At 42.3% G+C, this 25,800-nt stretch overlaps 1 protein-coding gene across 7 annotated transcripts in view; it reads right to left on the bottom strand.

Annotated features, from left to right (window-relative positions):
• Positions 1–24,104, bottom strand: part of TTLL7 (tubulin tyrosine ligase like 7) — a 131,155-nt gene extending 107,051 nt beyond the window's left edge. For 3 of the 7 annotated variants that reach the window (XM_030572992.1, XM_030572996.1, XM_030572997.1), the window contains exon 1: positions 4,598–4,755. Coding sequence is in view for 3 of the 7 variants with exons in the window: in XM_030572990.1 (XP_030428850.1) it covers positions 9,895–9,906 (12 nt within the window). In the remaining 4 variants the exon portion in view is untranslated. The other 4 variants (XM_030572991.1, XM_030572995.1, XM_030572990.1 and 1 more) reach the window with 3 other exon arrangements.
• Between the last annotated feature and the right edge of the window lie 1,696 nt (positions 24,105–25,800).

Here is a 25,800-nt window from a genome sequence, read left to right as displayed (position 1 = left end):
AATTATGGTTTCTCAGACTAAGTCACCAATCTAGAGGATACTTCTGGGTCTGGTCTGCACACATTGCAAAACGAGATAGCAGCCTGAAGAATTTTGACCCCCATAGTCAGTTTGTAGGCAGGAAGTGGTTCAATCCCAGCATCTTCCAAAACCAATACTGTTTGAAACACACATTAAGGTGTGGACAGGTCTGAAGCATAACTGAGAGATGAATGGGTCACAAACAGTAAGGTGTGATAATATGTTTCTGAATTAAGATGCACTGAACAGTGTTGCCAACTCATGATTTTATCCTGGGTCTCAATATTTGATGCTTCAAGTGCCAACTGCTGGAGCCATGTTATTACGTGAGAATCTCTGTTTCATTTTTTCATCTCCCAGACCGCTCCTTTCCCCGCCCCTCCTTTTATTAAGTTAAGAGAAAAGAAAAGTTTCTCACTCTCATGGTTAGAGAGAAAAGCTGGAAAATGTGAACCCTAAAGGTTCAAAAAACATAAAGCAAAATATAAAGGACCCAAAATTTACTTTTTTAATCTTCATTTATAAGGGGGGGCTGACTCATGATTTTTCAATGATTTGTAATTAGAGTAATAATTGATAGTAATACTGATGTAAGATCACATTATGCTACTGCAGAATGTTTACATTAGGGAGTGCAGAGAATTAACGTAAATAAGGCCATAGCTAAAGTTGCAGTTGAGTCCCTATTTTAAGCACATTTTGCCACATACTGTCCCCTGCCCTACAAGACCCATTTTTTAAAAAGAAAAAAAAATCAGATTCAAAATGAGTAAGTTACATTTGGGATCGAGTAGAATTTTTTTACCTAACTGAAAGTGAATTAAACAAAGGGGTCTCTGTTTTCTGATTTCATCACTAATTAACATAAGAATGGTCGTACTGGGTCAGACAAACGGTCCATCTAGCCAGGTATCCTGTCATCCAACAGTAACAAATGCCAGATGCTTCAAAGGGAGTGAATAGAACAGGACAAATATCAAGTGATCCATCCCTGGCTGTCCAGTTCCAGCATCTGGCAATCAGAGGCTTAGAGACTCCCAGAAAATGGGGTTGCATCACTATACATCTTGGCTAATAGCCACTGATGATTTATTTATTTAATTTTGCCAACTTCATAGCAAAAAAATGGAAAGGAGAAAGATAAACCTACTTTACTGGACTCATCTGGTTGAGATTCAGTGCACAAAACCAAAGATTAGTTGATTACATTTAAATTATAAAACTGATTAATATTGTAACACTAACGTAAAAATAGCTCATTGCGTCCAACAAGCTTGAACGGGCCCTGCTAGTGTCTGCAGAGAAAAGGTTGGAGAGTATCCCCATAACAAACCTCTTAAGCTTTGAAGGGAGAGAGAATTAGGGGACCCCAAAGAACTGCATAATGCTTATGGAGATCCCATTAGCCTCCCAATGCCTGCAGTTTGGATTTTGAAAGGTCCCTTCTACACTGCCCCCAAGCCAGTTTGCTAAGAGTCAAAATTAACATGAAGCTCACAAGCCTCCAAACATTGTGATTGGGAAGGCCCTGACCAGCCTCTTAAGTTTTGACAGATTGGATGCACTTGTACAGGTGTTGTGAACTTCCCTAGCATATTCAGAAATGGGATCCCCTCATGTGGGCCTCAGGAGGTGCACAGGAATGAGAGGAGCCATGCCCTACCACATACACTTTGCTTTCTCAAGTCTCTTCCCCATCCTGGAGACCTAATAAGGTGACCAAAAAGGGATCCCTTCTCCTGTACAGTTCCGAAGATTATCAGGAGTGGGAGACCCATTCCTACAGATTTCAGGAAGTCAGCAAGAAGAAGGAAAATGAACCTCTGTACCTCAGTACCTGCTCTCCCTAATCCCATTTTAGGACTATTAAAAACACTAAGGGACTTCCAAACAAAAAAACATTAAGATGAAGTTAAGGCAGAGCATACACATATAAGTCTAAATCTCCCTATAATAATGTGGCAGTTTGTAAAACTACTCCGTTAAAAAGCAAGGAAATCCAAAGTTAAGGTTGGACTTACAAGAAACCCAGACATCTGAAAGGATGGACATACATGGAGATGATACTCTAACTACTTTATCTCTGACTTTGTAGCAATGCACTTCAAAACAACTAAAAACGTATACTACCTTATCCATCCATAATAGAGACCTTCATCTTATCAGTGACTATTGGAACAAGAATGCCTTATTGTACCAACTCTGGTCTTCTTTAAGACAACCCACAAGAAAAAGAATACTCTGCTATTTTTTCAATCAGTAATTTATTCATTCATTCCTTTTTAAGAGCCTGATCCAAAGCCTTTTGTGTATCCTATTTTACAGTATAGATTAAATCAAAGATTCACATTTAATGAGAAATTGTGACTTAATCCTGGCGACAATAACTACTGGTAGTAAGCACTGTGTTCAGTAGAATGCATTAAGCTTCCACATCTTATCCTTAATATTTACTATGTCTTTCACTCCTAGCAAATATAAAGATCTTAGAAAAAAACATTCATATATAACAGATTACAAGATGATTTATTATCCCATCATTTGTGATTTGTTCATCTTTCTCAGCTTCAGACATGGCCAGAGATTATTCTGTGTTTCCAATTCTAACATCACTGGCTTTGGAAGATGCTGGGAGTCAACCACTTCCAGCCTACTAGTTGAGCCTGGGCTCCAAAATTCTTCAGGCTGCTTGCCTCTGTCCGCACAGCTAGCAGATTGGACCCAGTAGCATCTTCTAGATTAGTGATGTCCTTATTATTTGTGTTACTTTACCACTCAGGAGCCCTGATCCTGAACCCCATTGCACTAGCAGTGTGAGAACCCATAGTTACAGGTAAGAATACACTTATTTCAGAAACATCTAGAATATCTTATATTATTTTCTGAAAACAATTTTATTTCTCTGCTCTGCTATATTTTTAATAGTGCATCATTGTCTAACGTGTCCTACCTCTGCAAATAATACTTTCAGCAGCTGCTATAACAAACATGAAGTTGCTGACAATACCCTTGTTTGCAATGTGGCAGAGACCCTGGTAGAAAAAACAGCCTTCTGTCTTTGTCCTATGAAGTGCTATTTTGAGTCTATTCTACTCCTGTAGGAAACCTTTACCCTGGATAAAGCATCTTGTACAGTCATTCTGCACATTTTCATATATATTCTCTAGAATCCATGTTTTTCCCCCCTTCCCTTGAGAAGGAATTTCTGATCTCCTGACAGTGCTGCTTTGTTCATAATTAATATTAGTAGAGATGTCCAGGTACATAAAATCAAGAATAGCTTTGGGTGGGCAAGAAATACAGTATCAAGCTGTAGTTTTTTAATAAGGAACAACAGTGCCCAAATTAGGTTTTTACTGTGCAAATACATATCAAAGATACACACACAAAAGTCTCACATTAGTTTGGTAGAATCTAATAATATATATTTGAACTCAGGCATCAAATATTTGAATTTAGGTTATCAGGTATATTACTTAATCTGATGTGCAATGTAAGACCATATGAATTACAAAAAGATTTACTGATGACAGATGTTGATTCACCAGCAGGAAGTTGAAAAAGAAATTCTCTTGCATGGATTTCATTTGTTCTAAATTTGAGCATTCACTAAATGCTACTGCCAAGAAATGACCTCACGGTAACCTCACCCTTCTCTGCAGAGACCTAGCTGGGCACTCTAATATAACTTACATAAGCTATTTTTAAATGGACTTCCTCACACACACACACCCACCCACCCACCAGTAATGAGTAAATTTTATTCTGAAAACCAGCTGATTTGTTAAAAATACAATATGCTCACAGACAAAAAGATGTGCTTGCTCATCATTCTTCAGATGAAATGACAATCCTTAGATGTTCTAACATAAATTATTAAATCAGCTGCATTTATGAAGTTCTTCATAACAACCTACACTGACCAGAAGCATATGCTGCATCCCATTTGGGGCCCAATCCTGAAACCATTACCTGTGCCAATGAGATCAATCATATTATCATGTAAGTCATTATTTGTGAGAGAAAGGTTTACTGGAAGGGGGCCTTCTTTGGAGCATTTTTTTACATAAACTGTACTCCAACACTTAACACAGCCAAAGAACAGCAGAGGGAGAGAGAAAGGAAGATATAGTTTAGGCAGAGGCTCCCTCTCCCTTCTCCTCTACCCCCCAAAGGCTACCATTACACCTCTATGGGGAGAAGACCCTACCTGTGCATTACATATAAGCATGAAAGAAGAGAGGGTGACTCTGAGTTCTTTCTATTCTGGGTAACTGAAAGGGCCCTTTCTAGTGTCCTTCCTCCCCGGGACCGACCTCCACCACCTCCTCCCACTGGCTCGCAGGGAATGATGCTGAATCACTATCATCAGCTGTTCCTCATCTAGGGTCTCCCTTTGACGCCCATCTCCCCGCAGCAGAGGCTTCGCGCCCCTGCACCTTTGCTAGCACGGGGGAGCTGGAAGGAGGGGAAGGTTTGGGGGTCTATGGGTAGAACAAACCTACCGGGCTACAACAGCCGCCCCTCGCTGCGCCCGGGAGGGGGTGAAGGGCAGTAGGAAGGGCCTGGCACTCACCGGCTTTCTTGCCTGTACCTTGAGGCTGAGGGGCCCGCCCCACTCCGGGGCTCTCCGCTCTGCAGGGTCGCTGCGCTGCACCCGCCCGCCTGCTCTGTGCCGGTGTCTGGGGTCCCTCCCCGGCCAGCAGCACCTGCTCCGGAGCCTGCCAGGGCTGGACGCTGGAGGCACCGGCGGCGGCGGGGACAGCTGGGCTGCCGGAGCAAACCATTCGCGGGCGGCAGGGGGGGTGCGAGCTGCCGGCCCGGCCGAGGGAGGTGGAGACAGGCGCGCGGGGCCAGTGAGTGCGCGAGGCAGCCGGCGGTGGCTCCCGAAGGGGGGGCGAGGGCTGCGGAGCGGGCCCCGCAGCCGGGACGTGTCTCACCTGCCCCGCCAGCCCGGTGGCGGCGGCCCGGCGGCTGCTCCGCCCTCGGACGCGAAGGACCTAGCAACCGGGGCGCGACGGGCCGCAGGGGAGCGGGGCCGGGGCTGGTCCAGCGCTCACCCCGCCCGGCCTCGCCTCGTCAGAGCCAGCGGGTGGGCAGCGAGGGGCGCCGCGCCCTGCCCTGCTGGTTCGCCGCGGGATCCCGCCACGCCGGCTAGCGATACCCGGCTCGGGAGCCCCGCGCCGCGCCGCACCCCTCCGATCCTAGCGCTGCGGACCCCCCGGCCGCTCCCTACGGATCCCTGACGCTGCTCCCGGAGTAGCTTCCCCCCATCACTGCTCTTCCCCCGGCCCCGAGCGCAAAGCAAAGCAAAACTGACCGGGGCGAAGATCTTCCCCTAAGGATCTGATCTGCCTTTAGGTCAGTGGTGCTCACCAGGGGTGCAGGGAGCTCTGAGGGGACGCAGGTGCTGGTGAGGGTTCAGGTAAGCTAGACATGCATGTAGACTTTATTTTAAAATCATTTTCCCCTCAATACTTTGTTCCTACTGTTAAAGTAAACAATACTTTGTTTCTAATTAGGGTGTCTACACTACGAAATTAAGTCAATTTTATAGAAGCTGATTTTATACAGTCTATTGCATATGTCCACACTAAGTGGATTAAGTGGGTGGAGTGCATCCTCACTACCGGGACTAGCGTCAACTCACAGAACGGTGCTATGTGGGTATTTATCCCACAGTTCCCGCAGTCACCGCTGCCCACTGGAATTCTGGGTTAAGCTCCCAATGCCTGATGGGGCAAAAACGTTGTCACCGGTGGGTTGGGGTACATGTTGTCAGCCCCACCCCACCCCCTTCTGTGAAAGCAACGGCAGACAATCACTTCCTGCCTTTTTTCCAGGGTCCCTTCTGCTGGACCTACTCAGCCTGCTGCCTGCCTGGACGATCAGGGGTGCCTGAACAAACATGGCTATCCTCCTCTTAGAGCACCGAATGGGAGTGACTCCAGGTCATTCTCTTCTTTAAATTTCATCTCGTGGAAATTCAATCCTGCCTGGAATGTCATGTGAGCGGGAGGCTTCTGCCTCAGGCTGCTCTCCCAGCCGGCATTACCGCGCAGTCACACCTGCCCCAGCCTGCCCCTTGATCCCATGGCTCATGAGCACTTCAACTTGTGGAATGACAAATCCAGAACGAAGAATTGCAGTCTTTGGGCCACGTTAAGATTATTTTAGAATCTTAGATAGCATTTAGTCCCTATAAAAGGCTTCATGAAAATCTTCCCTCTGTCCCTAACAAAAATGTTAATTTATCAGAGTAGCTGAAAGGGTAAGGAACCCAGGACTATGACTTAAAGAGAGCTTCCATATTATTTAGCTCATAATTGATATAAGTCAAAGTAAAGTTTCACAGCGCAGTCTGCTCTAAGACAAAATGCAGGGTTGAATCAGACAAAGGAACAGTGACCTGTTTCCATCCAAGGACATTTCACATGTTAGGTGAACGTGATCACCACTACACTAAGGGGCTTTTGTGTGTTAGGTGAACATGATAACTACTACACTATGGGGCTTTTCTTTTTTTGTCACAGACTTTGCCGAATGCACAGGAATGTTTTCTCTAGCTACAGAAGCTACCTAATGGAATGTCTATATCTATGGCCTTCCTGCTCACAAAGCAGTTATGCCCCCTCCCAAAGCTGACACAACGCAGAGTTCACGTGACACAGCAACCTGGCTTGGGCAGGATCACTAACGAGGCGTGATACTTTTGCCGTTAAGCAAACACAGCAATTCTTTCCTAGCCTCTGCCACTGAATGCCTCCATGCATTTTGCTGTGCCCTATCAGTGCGGGAGGACTGCATGAGCTCAGAAAACATGTAATTGCGAATGCATTTTTTTTTTTGCCTTCTAATGTACAATAAATAACCTCAGGGACGGAGATGATAGGGGGAGTGTAGAAACATTCTGGGGGTAGTGCATGGTCACCTGTGCTGCTGAGTTCGCCACGCTGGCCAAACAGGAAATGAAATTCAAAAGCTCCCGGGGCTTTTCCTGTGTACCTGGCTAGTGTATCTGAGTTCAAAGTGCTGTCCAGAGTGGTCACAATGGAGCACTCTGGAATAGCTCCTGGAGGCCAATACCATCGAATTGCATCAACACTACCCCAAATTCAACCCAGCAATGTTGATTTCAGCGCTAATCCCCTCGTTGGGGAGAAGTACAGAAAATGATTTTAAGAGCCCTTTAAGTTGACAAAAATGGCTTCGTCATGCGGATGGTTGCAGGGTTAAATCAATCTAATGCTGCTAAATTTAACCTAAACTCGCAGTGTAGACCAGGGCTAAGAAGGCTGTCTGGTCACGACAAGACACCGCTGGTTGCAGACTGCCGACAGGAAGAATTGCTGGTGCCAAGCCCAGTTGGATATGCTGGGTAAACAGTGAATACACCAGGTACCATAGCCCAGGGCATGGTCTAAGAGTGGGAGAATTGTGGAATTCCACTCCAGAAGAGATAAAGGCATGAGACCTGAGAGTACACTCCAAGGCAGACCAAGAAAAGGGAAAAGTTGCGCCTAGGCCTGCAATAGTGACAATTTCATCTCTAAAATGTATGAGTGTTGTGACAAATTTATTAATATTTATGAGATGCTGAGCTACCATAAGAATGCAGCCATACAAGAATATGCAGGATAGGTAGATTGGAAATTTAGTGCGAAGAGCTGCCCCTTGACTGCAGGGTGGAAGTCAGTACAAGGGTCAGGAGGATGCAATGCTGGAGTGAGACTGGGTGCCGGACAGGGTCTAGGCTGAAGCAAGACTGGGACAGGACTGGAATGGGCTCAGACAGGGCTGAACCAGGAACAGGAATAAGTCTGAGATCGCCTGATTGAGGCCATAGTAGTGTATGGGAGACTAGACTTCAAAGAAGAAGAACCCTCTCAGTAAAATTCCTAATTTCTAATGATTTAAGAAAATTATTGTTGTCCTCTTTTGACTCGAGTAGCTAGTCAGAGTTCAGGGCTATGAATGGGAGTAGAAATTGATGGTGGAGACTGGTATTTTGTTTGATGCATTTTTGTTTATTTACTAGATATGTACAAATCCTACTTCTGTGAACACAGGAGGAACCAAAGACCGACAGAGTAGTTTCTGTCACTTTCTAGTTCTGTCTTTTACTTTCTCTCTTTCCCCCAGTCCCCTCCACCCCCGCTTTAGCCAGCCCAGACCCAAAAGTTCTTTCTGCCTTCTTCCAGGGCGATACCCTAGTTACAGCCTTTTGTTTGGATTTCTTCAGGTTTTCTGTCACTTTCTAGTTCTGTCTTTTACTTTCTCTCTCCCCCCACCCCCCAACAATACTTAGTTCAAGCACCTCTAACCACACAGTTCAAAACTCCTGGTGGGAGCACATCACTTTTGTTTTAGGTGGAGTTTTGTGATTAATTTATGCTTACAGTTATGTTAATTGACAGGTCATCTCACATCTGTCAGTTTCAATCAGGTTTCAACTCAATCCATACCACGGTTTCAGCCTGTAAGAATTCTGTTTTCATAGATATAAAACCCTGGAAATAGTGTATTTAGGAAAGTCACTACACAGTTCTAAATATCCACCACAAATGAAGTACTGTAACATGCAGAGTTAATAAACTGTCTCTTATAACCAAGTAGATTTCATTACCACTTTGATTGTTCATACAACAAAAGCAACAACATTTCTCAGGCTTGACAAGGTACATAAGAACACCATACCAGGCTGGACCAAATTTCCATCTAGCCTAGTATCCTGTCTTCTGACAATGGCCAATGCCAGGTTCCCCGGAGGGAATGAACAGAACAGGTAATCACCAAGTGATCCACCCCCTATCAAGTTTCAGTGTAGCAGCCATGTTAGTCTGTATCCGCAAAAAGAATAGGAGTACTTGTGGCACCTTAGAGACTAACAAATTTATTTGAGCATAAGCTTTCATGGGCTACAGCCCACTTCATCAGATGCATGAAAGCTTATGATCAAATAAATTTGTTAGTCTCTAAGATGCCACAAGTACCCCTTTCAAGGTATGTCAGACTTGGATGGGAAACTTCCATATTATATATGGAAAAGTAATCATTTCTTGATATCATATGCACATGTTCTATTTAGTTCTTTCCTGGTTTTCACCAAATATGTCTAATATAAATGAGTTAGCTTTATACTTGCAGAATTGATTTGACTTACATCTGTAACTGAACATCAAAAACTTTATATGAAAAAGTTGGATACAACACAGCATTTTTAAAAATTCCTATTCAGTTGTTCTTGTACTGATGTGAATTAACTAGCTGCTCACTGGGAAGGGAAATTCTAGTTGCACCTTATTTATCAGACACAGCAGATGAGAGTATTACTAGTGTTAGTACACTGGAAGATGTGTGTGAAATTGTTTTGATGTGTATTTGAGATTTCAGTTTTATCTGTACTCTGTACCAGAATAAAAAATGCAATAAAAAGAACGTATATAAGTAATTGGTTAAAGGGCTTTTGATGCATTAAGTTGTTAATTCTACCCTACATTATTGGTTTTACTTAGGCATTTAAAAATACAACTCAGATTTACAAATCTTAGTTCAAAAATTGTTGTATATTAAACAACTATAAGTAAGATTTTACATTTTTAAAGTGATGAAGATATTGTGACTATCCTGGAACAAAGGGACAGATCCTCAGCTGGTATAATAGAGCTATGCTGATTTATGCTAGCTGGAGATCTGGCCAACAGATGCATAGGAAGGCAAGTTTTATGGAACATGGAACAAATATTTTACATTCCAATGTCTTATTCTTGTCTGTGAACAGTGACATAAAAAGGAATCCTGTCTCTGTAAAAGCATACTACACAACAGCTTACTCCAAAATCCCATAAAGAAACAGTATTTAAGATCAAATACCTTATTTTGCATAACAAGCAAGTTTTCTTGATAGCAGAATCTTCTTCACCTTAAAGAATGAGAAAGCAATGTAGAAAATCTTACAAACTTGTCATATAAAAATCTGAAGGAATCAAGCTAATTTTTCTGGCATCGCTCCTTGTGTTCTGCATCTGCTTTGAAAAACAAACAAACAGAAAAACCCACACGATTAAAAGCATGAGAAAAAATGTAATGCTTTTTCTTTGTGCATCACATACTGGCTTTCTATAAAATGGCAAAAATTAATTCTATACAAACCTTTTCCTTTACCAAAAATTTCTAAAGAAAGCCTCCAATCTGAATCTGTTGCTAACTTTCTATATCCATTGAGAGTAAAAATGAGCAAATTTTTATAATAATTGAATGTTTTCTTTCAATATTTTCATACAATTTTGCATTTTCAATATTTTTAAAGAATTTCAAAATGGAAAAATGTATTTGGTCATCCAGTGCATCTTCCTGCCTGTTCAGGATTGGTTTTTACAGTATATTTACTGATGCATTATACAATATAGTTTTCAATTTCTCAAGCAGTGGAACTTCTGCTACTTCCCTAACCTAATCAATCTTGCTGTAGTCTTCCTACATAAACGATTTACATTTTTAAAAAGTAGAAATTTACTGTTTAGATTTTTCTTTAAAGAGAAATATATAGAATGTAGAGGGATGAGAAATTTTCATTCCAAAATGTCTCTTCAGCTGCTGGAAGAGGGACGTAAGGCATATTCACAATTAATAAAATACAGAACCGTAGGACTGAAAGGGACATTGAGAGGTCTTCTAGTCCAGTCCCCCGCACTCAAAGCAGGGCTAAGTATTATCTAGACCATCCCTCACACGTGTTTGTCTAAACTGCTCTTAAAACTGACAATGACAGATTCCACAATATCCCTGAGCAATTTATTCCTAATGCCCAACCTAAACTGCCCTTGCTGCAATTTAAGCCCATTGCATCTTATTCTATTCTTTCTAGGCAGTCATTTTCCATTTTGTATATGTGCAATTGATTGTTCCTGCCTAAGTAGGGTACTTTGCATTTGTCATTATTGAATTTCATCCTATTTACTTCAGACCACTTCTCCAGTTTGTCCAGATCATTTTTAATATTAATTCTATCCTCCAGAGCACTTGCAGCACGTCCCAGCTTGGTATCATCTGCAGGCTTTGTAAGTGTACTCTTTTTGCCATTATCTAAATCATTTATTGAACAGAATCGGACCAAGAACCAATCTGTGCAGGACCCCACTTGATATGCCCTTCCAGCTTAACGTGAACCACTAACTACTGTCTGAGAACAGTCTTCCAACCAGTCATGCACCCACATCATAATCGGTATTAAGGACCATTCCTTCAAGGTAAGCACCACTTTTGAGGTGCTGAGCTCCTTCCATCCCCCATTTAATTAAATAGGACTTGAGATGCCAACACAGATGATAGGAGGTCCTCAATATTTTATAGCGAACTTTGCAGAAGATTTATCAAATAGGCAGTTGTATGTTAACAATAAAACTTATCTTAATTCAAAAATATGGTCTGCTCTAACTTCAGTGAAATCCATTGCTTTGTACTGGGAACATACTTTTATTAATAAAAATGTTTAGTGTATTCAGATTCAAAGGAGGTGAGAATTCTAAAGTTATTTTAAGTCTATGGTAACAGTGCTTACATGTTCTGCTTCAGATCAGGCAGTTTCTTTTAAAACTTTCTCTAGTTCAGTAGCTGAAGATAGACTTAGGCTATATCTACACTACAGCCAGGATCGACTCTGAGATTGATCCACGGGTGGTCAATTTAGCGGATCTAGTGAAGACCCACCAAATTGACAGCAGATCGCTCTCCAGTCGACCCCTGTACTCTACCCCCGACGAGAAGAGTAAGGTAAGTCAACGGGAGAGTTTCTCCCATTGACCCTCCATGGTGTAGACCCCACGGTAACTTGACCTAAGGTACATCGACTCCAGCTATGTTATTCACGTAGCTGGAGTTGAATAGTGTAGTTTGATTTACCACGATAGTGTAGACATAGTCTTAGTGTTGCTAATATAACCAAACATACTCATACAGTAACTTCCATCCAAAGACAACAAAACGCTTCACAAACATTAATGAATTAAAACCTCACAATACCACTGTGAGGTAGGTATTTTATAGATGGTGAAAATGAAGCTCAGAGAGGTTAAGTAACTTGTCCAACATCATTAAGGAAGTGTGTGGGAGAAAAATGCCTGTGCTCTAGCCGCAAAAAAATCCTCCTTAGAAAAGCGAGATGAATCCTTACAGTTGCTTTCAGCTATCAGAGAAACTGTGATCAATTAAAACAATATAAAGCAGGGGGTTAATTAATGAAATATTTGAGCTCTTCTTGGTCTTCAGTTGGGATGTGAAATACAGCAAGTACCAAATTCAACAACTTTTTTTTTTTAAACTTGGATTCAGCCCTCATTATTTTGCATCACTTCTAGTGTGGACTGCATTTAGAACACTGTATATTTGAAATGAAACTCTGCTTACTAACAAACCAAAACAGGGTATTAAATGCCCAGGTGTTTGTGTGGAAGTGGAAAATAGAATTGTTTGCTTTTATAAATTGTAAACCAATTTTCTTTTTGCGGTAACAGCTGTGTGTACATAATTACTACTGTAAATAAAACATTCCATAAGGAATACTTTTTATGCTGTAAGAGTCATGTTGTGAATTCTATGCCTGAAGAAATGTAAGCAGAACCAAGAAGTAAAGATCAGGAGTGGTTAAGCTGTTTCACAAACTTTTAATGCTTCTATTTTTTTCTGTGCTCCAAGTAGGACTGGGTTCTTTTTGTGACTATAAATAACATAGTACTATAACGATAAGGTCAATCAAAGCTTATACTATACTTCAGGGAATAGGCTAATTACTTCTTATGGTCCAACCCCTGTTCCATTCTTCCTGCTATGCATGACAGAGCCCAGGTCCATCATTCCATACATGATGTACTCCCTGAATAATGATGATCATCATTATTGTATTCCACATGTAGCATCCATACACTTTTCCATAGGCCTCAAAAGTGCTTTTTTTACAGTATGTATCACCTTCATTTTACAGATAGGAAAAAATGAAATGCAAAGAGCTTAAGTGATTTGGTCATGACCACGAAGAAGACAGTAGCAGAGTGAGAAATCATAACGTATTTTTCTTTTCTTTCCTTTCAGTCTCATGCTCTAGTCACTGGACCATGGTGTCTGAAGGATGTAGTTGCAGGCATGCACTCATGTGTTCCTGGGAACTTCAGGCTGCATTTTATCTTCCTGAGATGCTACCAATGTGTTGGTATAGCTCCATACCACCCTCAACCTAGGCTGTAGCTAAGGGCCACTATAAGGCTCTATACACGTCTAACTTTGATAGAGGAAGTGTAGCTCAGGCTATAGTTGTACAATATGAAAGCTGGTTGTTTCAAAAGTGCTGTCTACTGCTGTTTATGAAGAGCCTTCTTAGGCAATATTTGCTAGTCATTTAATTATGTTTTTGTGAGAAAGTGTCTTTTCCAAGTTCCTCTAAAACAAAGTACACACACACTGTAGAGTCCCTTTGTTGAGGTTTGGCATTATTAAAGAAATTAACAAGAAAATAGCAAGGTTAATCTCAAACTCTGTCTCTAGTCTTGGCCTCTCCTAGTGTTTGTAATTCAAGACTGCTCAGCCTAAATTTCCTCTCCCCCTTCAGAGAGCCACACTGTCCTCCCTTATAAGAGCCACTTGCTCAGTGAGTTAGCAAAAGCCATGCAACTTTTTCCCAGCAGCATTAACACCCACTAAAAGCTTCTTATCTTCTATCAGTCTAATCTTCAAAGTACTATCTAGTACTATCTGCTGAAAATCAAATGCCCTGATACATGACACATTTTTATATAGCACCAAATGTGTGCTATGTGCTTTATTGAACTTACTGCTGCTGTAAACATTTTTTACTATAGGGAACATTGTGCTTTTACAAGCTGTAAGCATAACATATCCTTTCATATACAATAAACTGCAACTTTACAATCCTCGCCATTTAAACTTCCCTCTGGGACCCATTAATCATGGGCGTAAACAGATGTACTGTGATATCAAGGAAGTCAATGGAATTGCATTCAGTTATACCATGGCTGAATTTGGCTCCATCACTTCAGGCATCTTTTCAAATTAAATCTGCCACAGTAACCTGAGAATTGTTTGTTTCTTTAACTACATAAAATATCTTTTCAAAACAGATTGTCTTCATTTATTTTGTTTAGCAACCCTGTGTTAGGATGTAGAGTTTCTCAAGGACCCATATCAAATTCTCACCTGTCCTATGCCCCTGCTTAAGAGGGGAAAAGGGAGGGAATCTCCGGACCTCAGCCTTTTGAAGATACTCCTATACTGAATGAAAGACAGACCATGAAAAGTCCATGCCTACAGGTTCTCTATCATCTAGGAGGTGAAAGATTGAAGAAAGAAGCACAAATTCAAGGAAAGTGACTATGGTAACCCATGTGTGCTGGCTGACTATACACATGCTTACCAACAGTCATGGTGAATTCTTCACTGACATTTTAAATCAAGATTGCATGTTTTTCTAAAAAATATGATCTAGGAATTATTTTGGGGAAGTTCTAGGGCCTACGCTATACATGATGTCAGACTAGATCAGGGGTAGGCAACCTATGGCACATGTGCCAAAGCAGCATGCGAGTTCATATTCAGTGGCACTCACATTGCCTGGGTCCTGACCACCAGTCCATGGGGCACTGCATTTTAACTTAATTTTAAATGAAGCTTCTTAAACATTTTTAAAACCTTATTTACTTTACATACAACAATAGTTTTGTTCTATATTATACACTTATAGAAAGAGACCTTCTTAAAATGTTAAAATGTATTACTGGCACATGAATCCTTAAATCAGAGTGAATAAAGACTCTGCACACCACTTCTGAAAGGTTGCCGACCCCTGGACTAGATGATCATAATGGATCCTTCTGGCCATGAAATCTATGAATCAATGCTGCCTCAAAATAATGTAACTGCAATATGCTTACTGCATATAAACTATCCATCCACAAGCTGGAATGAGAGCATATAGCATTAGCCAGTACTGCCTATATCATTGCTGGACTGCTGGCTAAATGTGGAGGTGCTTGAACAGCTCTTCTGCCAGTACTGTTTCAGGCTTGTCAGTAGCCAACAGGGAATGGAGGAGCTCATGTGCTGATGATGGATCATCAAGATGAAATGAGAGAATAGATAGGGCCTCCGACCCCACAGAAGTTTTGGTGCTTCACACTTCTCAGGATGTATCTTGCTGTGTAAAACATGGTAGTCAGCACGTTCTTTTGCAAAGTATATCTTACCAGTTCTCAGTCACTGTTAGAGCTGCACCTTATTAGGTGATAGGAATATAAAATACATTGCCATAAATCTGATCAACAGAGCCAGACGTGTACCCAGAAGCCTCCTACTGCAAGACAAACCCAAGAGAGAAACCAACAGGACTCCACTGGCCATCACATACAGCCCCCAGCTAAAACCCCTCCAACGCATCATCAAGGATCTACAACCCATCCTGGACAATGATCCCACACTTTCACAGGCCTTGGGTGGCAGGCCAATCCTTGCCCACAGACAACCTGCCAACCTGAAACATATTCTCACCAGTAACTGCACACCACACCATAATAACTCTAGCTCAGGAACCAATCCATGCAACAAACCTCGATGCCAACTCTGCCCACATATCTACACCAGCGACACCATCACAGGACCTAACCAGATCAGCCACACCATCACTGGTTCATTCACCTGCACATCCACCAATGTAATATACGCCATCATATGCCAGCAATGCCCCTCTGCTATGTACATCGGCCAAACTGGACAGTCTCTACGGAAAAGGATAAATGGACACAAATCAGACATTAGGAATGGCAATATACAAAAACCTGTAGGAGAGCACTTCAACCTCCCTGGCCACACTACAGCAGACCTTAAGGTGGCCATCCTGCAGCAAAAAAACTTCAGGACCAGACTTCAAAGAGAAACTGCTGAGCTTCAGTTCATCTGCAAATTTGACACCATCAGCTCAGGATTGAACAAAGACTGTGAATGGCTTGCCAATTACAGAACCAGTTTCTCCTCTCTTGGTTTTCACACCTCAACTGCTAGAACAGGGCCTCATCCTCCCTGATTGAACTGACCTCATTATCTCTAGCTTGCTTGCTAGCACACATATATATACCTGCCCCTGGATATTTCCATTACATGCATCTGAGGAAGTGGGTATTCACCCACGAAAGCTCATGCTCCAAAACGTCTGTTAGTCTATAAGGTGCCACAGGATTCTTTGCTGCTTTTACAGATCCAGACTAACACGGCTACCCTCTGATACTTGACATAAATCTGAAGAGACCCATCAGGCCAGCAGTTTGATTTGTGGAGACATAATGACTGTTTTGTATGAGATTTTGCTGCTGTCACCATGACCTTCTTGAAATGGCAATGAATATACATGTTTCATGACCAAGTGTGGTTTCTAAATCTTCCTTCTCTTACAGATGTAAGCAGAGTCAGGATGAGCTCTACCCTGACATCTGGTGGTGAATTATGGGAAGTGTGGAAAGAATTTCAGGAAGTGTGGAATCTCAGGTATTTGCATGGGCACACCCAGCATAGCCCAAGGCAGCCTAGGATGGTTATTTTAACAGCTCTGGGATCCCCAATTTCTTTGTTATTGGGGCAGGATAAATAAAGTATTGCCACCCGATTATGTGAATGAGGAACAATGAAACTGCTTTATGACAGAGATGTCTCAATATAAATTAAGTGACACTTGCTAGACAAGGGACATGGGTTCCAAAAGCCAGTGAAGGGAGAAAGGTTAGGGACTGGGGTGTGTACCTGATGGTATGGGCCCCTTTTGAGGACCTGGAACACCAATTGCTCATCCTCCTCTCTCCACTGTTAAAGAGTAGAGCTAATTTTGATTCCATTAGGAGTCCATCTAGAGACTGCTGAGCTGAATTCATGTTGAGCTAATGGTGCACCAGCACCAGGGCTTCCCTACTAAGAGCTGAAATCACTAAAAAAGCTGAGCTGAGATCACTGAGTGCTGTGTTAGCTAGTGGGGGAGCCTGAAGACATATCGCTAAGCAGCTGGCAGAGCGGAGCACTTTGCAGCATGTGAGAGCAGCCCATGGAACAGTGAGCAGAGTGGAGCGGTTTGCAGGGATGGCTGGAGTGACTCACGGGTCAGCTGGAGGAACAGCACAGCTGGAGCTGCTCGTGGTGAAAGCTGCAGCAAAACTCCATGGAGAGGCGGAGCAGTTGGCCCTAGCCCATGTAAGTTGCCCCTTAACATCCTGTGTGGGCTTCCCCTCCCCCACCCAGGCTGGGGGGGGTAGTAAAACTCTACAGATAAACTTTTGAACTCGGGGGTGGCACTGACCAGCGACTTTTGGGTTATTGGACTTTGGAGTGATTGGACTTAAGACCCTAAGAGGGGAAAGGACATTGCCACATGTACTTGGAGGTGGGTTTTTTTTTGCTTATGGTGTGTGTTATAATCCTGTTTGTGATAGTTCTCCAATGTGATGCCATATTGTTTCCCTCCTTTATTAAAAGGATTTTGCTACACTCAGACTCCGTGCTTGCAAATGGGGAAGTATTGCCTCCTAGAGGCGCCCGGAGGGGGTAGTATGTAGTTGTCCCAGGTCGCTGGGTGGGGGCTCGAGCTGGTTATGCATTGTGTTATTAAAACGGAACCCTTGGATACTGAACCCGGCCCTTGTTGCTGCCAACTCAGAGGGGCAGAAGGGTTACACAGATATCATTTGGTTTAATTTGAGGGGGAAAGTGGACACTTATTTTCATGGCTGAAGCCTCTGAAGCTGCCTGCAGCTCATTTAAATTTAGGATAGGAGAACCACTGAAAGCCCTGATTACAGATAAAATGAATCTAGAACGCTAAAAATTTTAGAGAAGCTTGACCTAAATAATCAGGTGTCTTTTAATAATTCTACTTAACAACACTGTACAAACATTGTATAATGTTCCTTGCAGCATTCCTATAAAGTAAATATTGTTATCTCCATTTTACAGATGGGGGAACAGACACAGAGATTCAAATTCCTCCCAGCTCTGTGGTATTATACCAGGAATGAATTTGGGCCAATGTAATGGGGTGTTCACCTCACAGTTACCCAGAAAGGGTTAATGCAGAGTGAGCTGAGAGCTAATTAGCCGAACAAGCCACAGCTGGGGAATCAGGTGGCCAAGTAATTCCCTGACTGAGTAAGGGAGCCCAGCTAAGGAGGAACAACAAGCTGGGATGGGACTATAAAGATAGGAAATTGGAAGCAGAAGGGAGCTACTGGGGAAGCCTATGGTCACTCCCTGGGAGAAGTATTTGGTAGCTATAGGGACAGGTAACCCATTGTTATTCCCAAGCAGGGGATTAAGATGTTGGTAAACTCCAGAGAGCGAGGAGTGCCAGATGGTAGGAGAGGGTTTAGGAAAGGCAGTAAGGTCTAAAAGGGAATAAACCTTGACTGCTGGCTGAAGGGTTGGCCTGGGCTCATGTGCTGGCTGCTGAGGAAGCAGTGAGTGGGAAGACTACCTCAGACTTCTAGTGTGGCTAGAGATTTTGAAACCCTTTAGTACCCAAAAGGGGACAACACATGTAGTGACCTGGCTGGAGGGCTGAGTCTGGAAGAGGCAGCAGCAGTTCATGGAGTGAGAGATGGAGGACAGTGTGCAACTGGGGGAAGTGAGGTTGAGCTGGTGAGCTATTCTGCAGAGTGACCATGAGAAGGTGCCATCCTGCAGTTAGTAGAGCACCCTGTTCCAATGTCCATCACAGCCAGAAAAGTTAATTGCCCAAGACCACACAGTAAACCATACTCAGAGATCAGTCTGAGGGAATCTTATTCAGTGTTAATATAATTTACTACATACCTTACATATCACTTTTGAATGTAGCCCAATGAGTCACTGGCAGAACCAGGAGTAGAACTGTTCCAGGATTCCACTCCTATGCTCAGTTCTCTAGATCATACAGCCCCTCTCCTGATCCTAAGAAATGTTGAAATCCTAAGGACACTTTTGGATTAATTTATGGTTGGCATGTCTTTTAATAAAGCCAGATTTTAAAATAGTAGTTTGACTCTAATATTTTTGGTTTTCATAATGCACACAATTCATGCAATAGTTAACTAGTAAATCTATTTCTGGGAAACTTCAGTTGCGGTTAAATTCTTCACATTTTTTTGAAATGCAAAGAATGTCTAATGCTACATAAAAATGAAAAATGATTAATTATTTTTTCCTCAAAATCTGACATCACTGAAAGACAACTATCTGATAAATCAGAATAGCAACGTATGCAGGACCATAATCTAAAACCTGGCATGCATAGTTAGCTAAGATTCACAGTCAAGGAACTCCAATAAGTTCAATTTATTGTCTTGTGTGAATGTTCTGTTCATTAAGATGATGGATTTTATAATAATAGACAAAGGCTGGGCATATGTTGTGAAAACTTCCCTATGCAGGTCAACCTCCAACCAACTTGCAGCAGCTCTGAAAACTTAAGTCTTTGGTCTCTTAAGCCAATGGTTGCTAGCTGCACAGAATTGTGCATTGATTTTTGTGATGAAGACAAACATTTACTAAGGACTAGAATGAGACTATGAAAATCATTCTGTACTTTGCCACTGATTTGCTGTGTGGTCATAGACATACCTTTCACTTCTCTGCCTCTATTTCCTTCTCTATGAAATGGGGATACTTAATTAACTGTGCGGAAGCTGGATCTGTCTGTACAGATCTTTGAAAATGTAAAATGCTATATAAATGCTGATATTATAATAGAGTTAATATCTAACTTTTATAGTAAGACCCATCCCAGCCCACCTCGCCCACTTAGGAGGAGAAATTGGTGATAGATATTTCTTTGACACTGTTTTATTTATGTACAAAAATGTACAAAGTCCTGTGCATCTGAGCATAGAAGGAATCAAATAGCAGGAAACATCTTCTGCTCACAGTACCAAGAACCCTCTTTTCAGCCTACATTCCTGAAACCTCCTCCCTGGCTTCTCACAAGGTCCTACTCCATGCTTTCAGCTGCTCCTTCAGGCTGTCTCACTCCTTGATTTTCTGTGTTCTGTTCAGACTCAGACCCACTAGCCCAAACCTCCTAGGCAAATTCAAATAATGCTTTTGTCTTAGGTGGCAGCTTTTAATTAACTTATCCCTCCAGTTATGTTAGTTGATAGGTGAAGCTACACCCATCAATCTCAGTGAGTTTTTAACTTGCCCCATAACAAGGTTTCACCCAGGTCATAACCATAATATCCTAAGATGCTGGGTGTGGCTGCAGAAGCCAAAGTTCATTTCTCCTCCATTTTAGGAGGCAGGGTTTTGGACTGCAAGGAGGCAGAACAAACTGTGGCTAGCTCAGTGGTCCCCAACCTTTTTGTGGCCAGTAGCACATTCATGTTTTCAGAAGAGTGTGGCAGGTGCCAACAATTTTTCAAGGCTTATTTTGTATTTGTACATTAAATAATACAAAAATCATCATATTTAATATTACATAATATATGAATCCAGAGAAAAGAGAGAAGCCAGAGAGAAGCTGCGAGGACAGAGAAAACTGGCACCCGCAGCCCCGGAGTTCTCTGTCCCCGGCAGGCGCAGGGCCGCAGCTTGTTTCCCCTGCTGGGCACTAGGTGGGCCCCACGCCTGCCGGGAACAGAGAACATCACGCCCGCAGCCTGAGTTCTCTGTCCCCATCAAGCATGGGGCCATGGCTTCTCTCCCCTGCTGGGCACTAGGAGGGCGCACATAAATGCTCCGGCAGGCACCATGGCACCCACAGACACCACGTTGGGGACCACTAGGCTAGCTGAAGCTTACAGCAGTCTCTTTGCTGTTATGTAATGTTAACTCCAATTATTTTTTAAAGTAAAAGCTGTTCATACCTTAAGAATGACAGAGGCCAGTTTTTAAACCTTACTACAGCCCCATTACTCTGCTCCACTGGCATACAGGGGACATCAAGGGGACAGAGCAGTTCCTTGTGGAATTCTCCAGGCACAAGTTCTACATATGCGTATGTGGACGTGGACTATCAGTCTTTTCAGCCTCTGAGACTAAGGAGTGAGGGGCAGGGGGTGCACAGAAGTGGGAGAGGCCAGAGAACTGCACTCCAGCAAATTTTGGGCAACAGAAATACATAGGCTTCCCTGTACATTGCTGTAAATTAGGGTATGCATACACTTCAGAGACTGTAGCATCATAGCTATGCTGGCATAATCCCACAGTGTAGACATAAGTCTACACCAATGGAAGAGTTTTTTCCTTCAGTGTAAGAACACCACCTCTTTGAACAAAGTTTGGCCATGTTGATACTACGAGGACTGTAGCAGCATAGCTACGGCACTACCACTATGTCAGCATAACTGCATACTGTACACATAGCCTACAGTGACAGAAGGGGTTTCTCAGTCACTCTAAGAACACCCTCTCCCTTCCGATGACCTAGTTGCATCTAAACCAGGGTTAGGTTAGCACAGGATAGCACTCAGGATATGGGTTTTTATACCCCTGAGCACCACGGCTATGTCGACCTAAGTTATAAGCCTAGACCAGGCCTTAGCTACATCAACAGAAGCATTCTTCCACCTACATTTCTGCATCCATGCTCGGTGTTAGTTCACCATAGCTATGTCCATTGGGGTGTGACTTTTTTACATCCTTGATCAACACAGGTATGTCAGTGTAATTAAGTGTAGACCAAGCCTAACCTACACCACAGGCTGCACCAATGCTCAGAGTAGCGCAGATTCTGGGAGATGAAAAGGTGATTTAAAGCACTCAACCTCCCCCCCCCGGAGATTGCTAAACTTCTGTATGCAAGAAAACTTTGCACCGCATGTCTATTGATCAAATTCATATGACTTTTCTAGACATATTTTTTTTCCTCACCTTTCCCTTTCAGACCAATCATGCATACTTGCTATACACATCAGGAATTTCTGGTTTTCCATCAGATAAACATAATGCCAATTCACAGGAAATCTCAGACCCTCCAAATATAGCAAATAATTTCTTAGTATCTTTATAGGAAGTTCATTTTAGAAAGAGGCCATTTCTATAGAGTCAAACAGAACATGAAATGAATTGCTATCAGTTGTAAGGTTATGAAGAATTTAGTATTTAGTCTACATTATTCAAGCAAAGTGAGCTGTTTCCTTAAAAGTAACATATGTAATGCAATAGAATGCTTCTTTGAAAAATGGTGAAAATGTGTTTTTGTTTAGCAGCACTAGAGGGTGGTAGTGGAATACCATGTATTCTCTGTTTTAAAGCATCCTTATTTTGAGAATAGCCATTTATAAAATAGTTTGCTAGCCTTTGCCATTATGATTAGGACTTTCAGAATAATATTTTTAAAGCCCATTTTTAAAGAGATAATATGGAAGTCTAAGTAACATTGCAGCAGCTGTAATTTTTTTGAAATCTTCCTACTATACCCAAGTCAGTAATGATTTTCAGTAAACTCTATTCTGTAAATAGCTAATTTTTTCACAATATTATTTAAGACAATAAAATCATTGTTTGGAGATATTTCAGTAAGGAATGAAATGTAGTTATAGTGTACTGTAACACAGCTTGTGTTATATAATAAAACAGAAAATGATAATTATAAATGTAATGTTATATTAATTATTTAGCATCTTTCATCCCAAAGGATCTCAGAAAGGAGCATATGTCCCAACTTTTCCAAAGCTATCTACCACATGCTGCAGAGAGGAGCAAAATCTAGCAGGAAAGGCCCCAGACATACAGAAGGCAAACAGCTGCTTCATTGTATACTATGACCTCAGATACTGCAAAGGCCCTTCTGCTCTAATTGCATATAGCTGTGGGAATGCAGAACAGCCACTCTGTGGCTTAATTCCTGGGAGATCAGGCAGAAATCTGCTCTGAGGTTACTAATAGAACCAGCAGTAAGTTCTCCTCCATGCTTTCTACCCCTGTGGAAGAAGGTGGAAGATAGCCAATGACAGCACAGTTCCCTTAGGAGTTTGAGCTGCTGGTCAGAGGGAAGGGGGGGATTGTCAATGGATGGTTCAGAATCTACAGGCAGGGTGGATTTCGAGTTCCCTTCAGATATCCTCCCCTCAAAGGCTGCACACCTATCCATCCCCACATTGGGCTAAACTCTTCCTCCCTATGGGCAGTTTAATTTTATGAAAGAGAATTCACAGGGCTTTGGAGGCACGCTTTACCATCTGGCTAATTTATCTATGGAAAGATACCAGGTGACCCCTTATACATACAGTACCCAGAAATGTAGCCACCGAAGGAGATACAGCACATTGTACAAAATATGTATTCTTCTGAAGCATCTACTAAGCCCTCCCAGAGAAAGAATAACAGACTAGATGGACCATTCATCTGATCCAGAGCTACATTTCCTATAATCCCATCTGAAAGGATAATTTTGCCCTAAAATATCAAGAACAATAATGGCTAAATGTTTAGTAATTGTGGCATCATGATACAATAGCACACAAGGATATCACAATCATAGTCTTTCTAGATGTACAGGACCAAATGTGATGAGGAATCTGGAGATTTGTCCCAGCAAGACCAAGTTTTGAAACATTTTTCCTCTAGTTAGTTCTTAATGCCTCTATTGTTACTTACTAATATCACAAAAGTGTCATTTATTTTTACTATTATTTGTAGATGCCTCCATGAAGATGTTGTATCTTGCACCTAATTGGTGAAGAGGCTCTTCAACTTCTCTCCAAACCCTTCTCTAACAGGAAACAATAAAATCACACTCTCAGAATGACAGCAGCAGGGTGATTAGTCATTTTCAATGCTGTTCCTTTCCTAGTTAAAAACATTTAATTTCAAGTAATTTGGAACCAAATATACATTAATTTATAAGTATAAATAGCACAGCAATATAGAAAATAAAATAAGGATTTCACCTAAAAACACAATGCATATATCTATCATATATTACATGTAAAAACCCAGAAACATAAAGCAAGGTATTGCAAGAGAATGTCAAAGCAGCCCAAAAAATTATACAGCCTCTTAGTACAGGTGTGTACTCACAGTTAACTCAATCAGTCCTGAAATGACCTAACCTTTTCCATCAGGTTCAGTTCCCAGCTTTTTAAAAGACCATATATTGTTTCACTGATGTTTACAGGAGTTGTCCTGGGCAACCAAATAGAACACAGAGATTTAAAGGGGCCACATCCTGCCTATTAGTTATATTCTCCCATATCACATGCAAAAGTCCATTTTACTGGGTGACCTATTTATGTAGAATTGTATAAATGATGTAGAAAAATCCTTAGTTGATTTCATGACATTGTATATACATATACAAAATCTCTTTCTGTGAACTATGGAACACACTGGATGTCAGACTTCAAATGAGAACTTTAAATTATTTTTCCTTGTAATTCTCAATATGTTTCTTTCGCATTCAGGAAGCAATATCAGCGCCCTCTACTGACAAGGTTTTGCGTATGAATCCAGGGACTTCATTCAGGACGAAGGCCCCATTATGATGAGGGCTGTACAAACACATATTTAAAAGATTGTGTCTGGTCCAACAATCCTATGAATTATTCTACACTGAGCTCCCAGGAAGTTAATGGAGGACTGAGACTTGATGTAGAGACAGAATGGCCCTGAACCTCTGGCAAATTCCTGAGATCCACGGGTTCTGAGGGCCAAAGCCGTTTGCTCTGTGGTGCCAGACAACCTCCACAGACTAAAAATTTGCCCAAACACATTGTTCTCCTTTTCAGGGCCCAACCACTTATTTGTCTGTGGAAGGGGCAGTCCCTCTGGATTAGAGGGATGGATTTATGCAACAAAATTTAAAGGGCTCAATGTGTTTAGCTTCGTTAAGCAGCAACTGGTGAGGGGGCATATGATAATCCATGCACATCCAATAGCATCTGCAATGTGTTAGAGAAAGAGAGAATTAAAAAAAAACATTCTTGGGGACTTGACTCCATTGCCTTTTCTCTGCACTCTCTTTCTCCCTGATTCTGCTGACTTCTTCTTGTCTCCCTTTTCCAGTCACTTTCTATGTATTCAAGTTCTCATGCCACTCTCACCAGAGTGTCTCTGCATGTCCATCTGGCCACACTGCTGCATTATTAACCATCTCTTCTTCTTCGAGTGATTGCTCATATCCATTCCAGTTAGGTGTACGCGCCGCGCGTGCACATTCGTCGGAAAACTTTTACCCTAGCAACTCAGTGGGCCGGCAGGTCGCCCCCTAGAGTGGCGCCACCATGGCGCTCCATATATACTCCTGCCGGCCCACCCGCTCCTCAGTTCCTTCTTACCGCCCGTGTCGGTCGTTGGAACAGTGGAGCGCGGCTTAGCTGACCTCCACTTCCCTAGCTACTCGTTTTCTCGTATATAATTATGCAGTTATAACACTTTTATATATATATTTGTATGGTTAGTTTAGTTAGCGGGGTTCAGGAAGTAGCCCCTTCCATGAGCCCAGTGCCGGAGCCATGCATGGCTCACCGGGTTTTAAAAAGGGGCCCGGCTTGCCAGAAGCCGCGGCCGAAGAGAGATCTACATGACTCCTGTTGAAGTGCCTCAGGGAATCACACTTGACAGATAAGTGCCCCATTTGCAAGGCTTTTAAGCCGAGAACAAAAAGGTGCGGGACTTTCACTTGCCCCTCCACCTTGGGCGCGGAGCGATGTTCAAGCGGCGGGCAGAAGCGCCTCCTCGGCACCGGACCCCGCCGGTACCACCAAGGCCTTTCGGCACCGACCGTCGCCGGCACCGATGTCGACTCGGCACCGCTCCCTTCTTCCG

Source organism: Gopherus evgoodei, chromosome 8, assembly GCF_007399415.2.
Source record: "Gopherus evgoodei ecotype Sinaloan lineage chromosome 8, rGopEvg1_v1.p, whole genome shotgun sequence".
NCBI classification, from domain to species: Eukaryota; Metazoa; Chordata; order Testudines; family Testudinidae; genus Gopherus; species Gopherus evgoodei.
The sequence above is the reverse complement of the archived record's forward strand: the minus strand, read 5'-3'. Positions and strand labels throughout refer to the sequence as shown.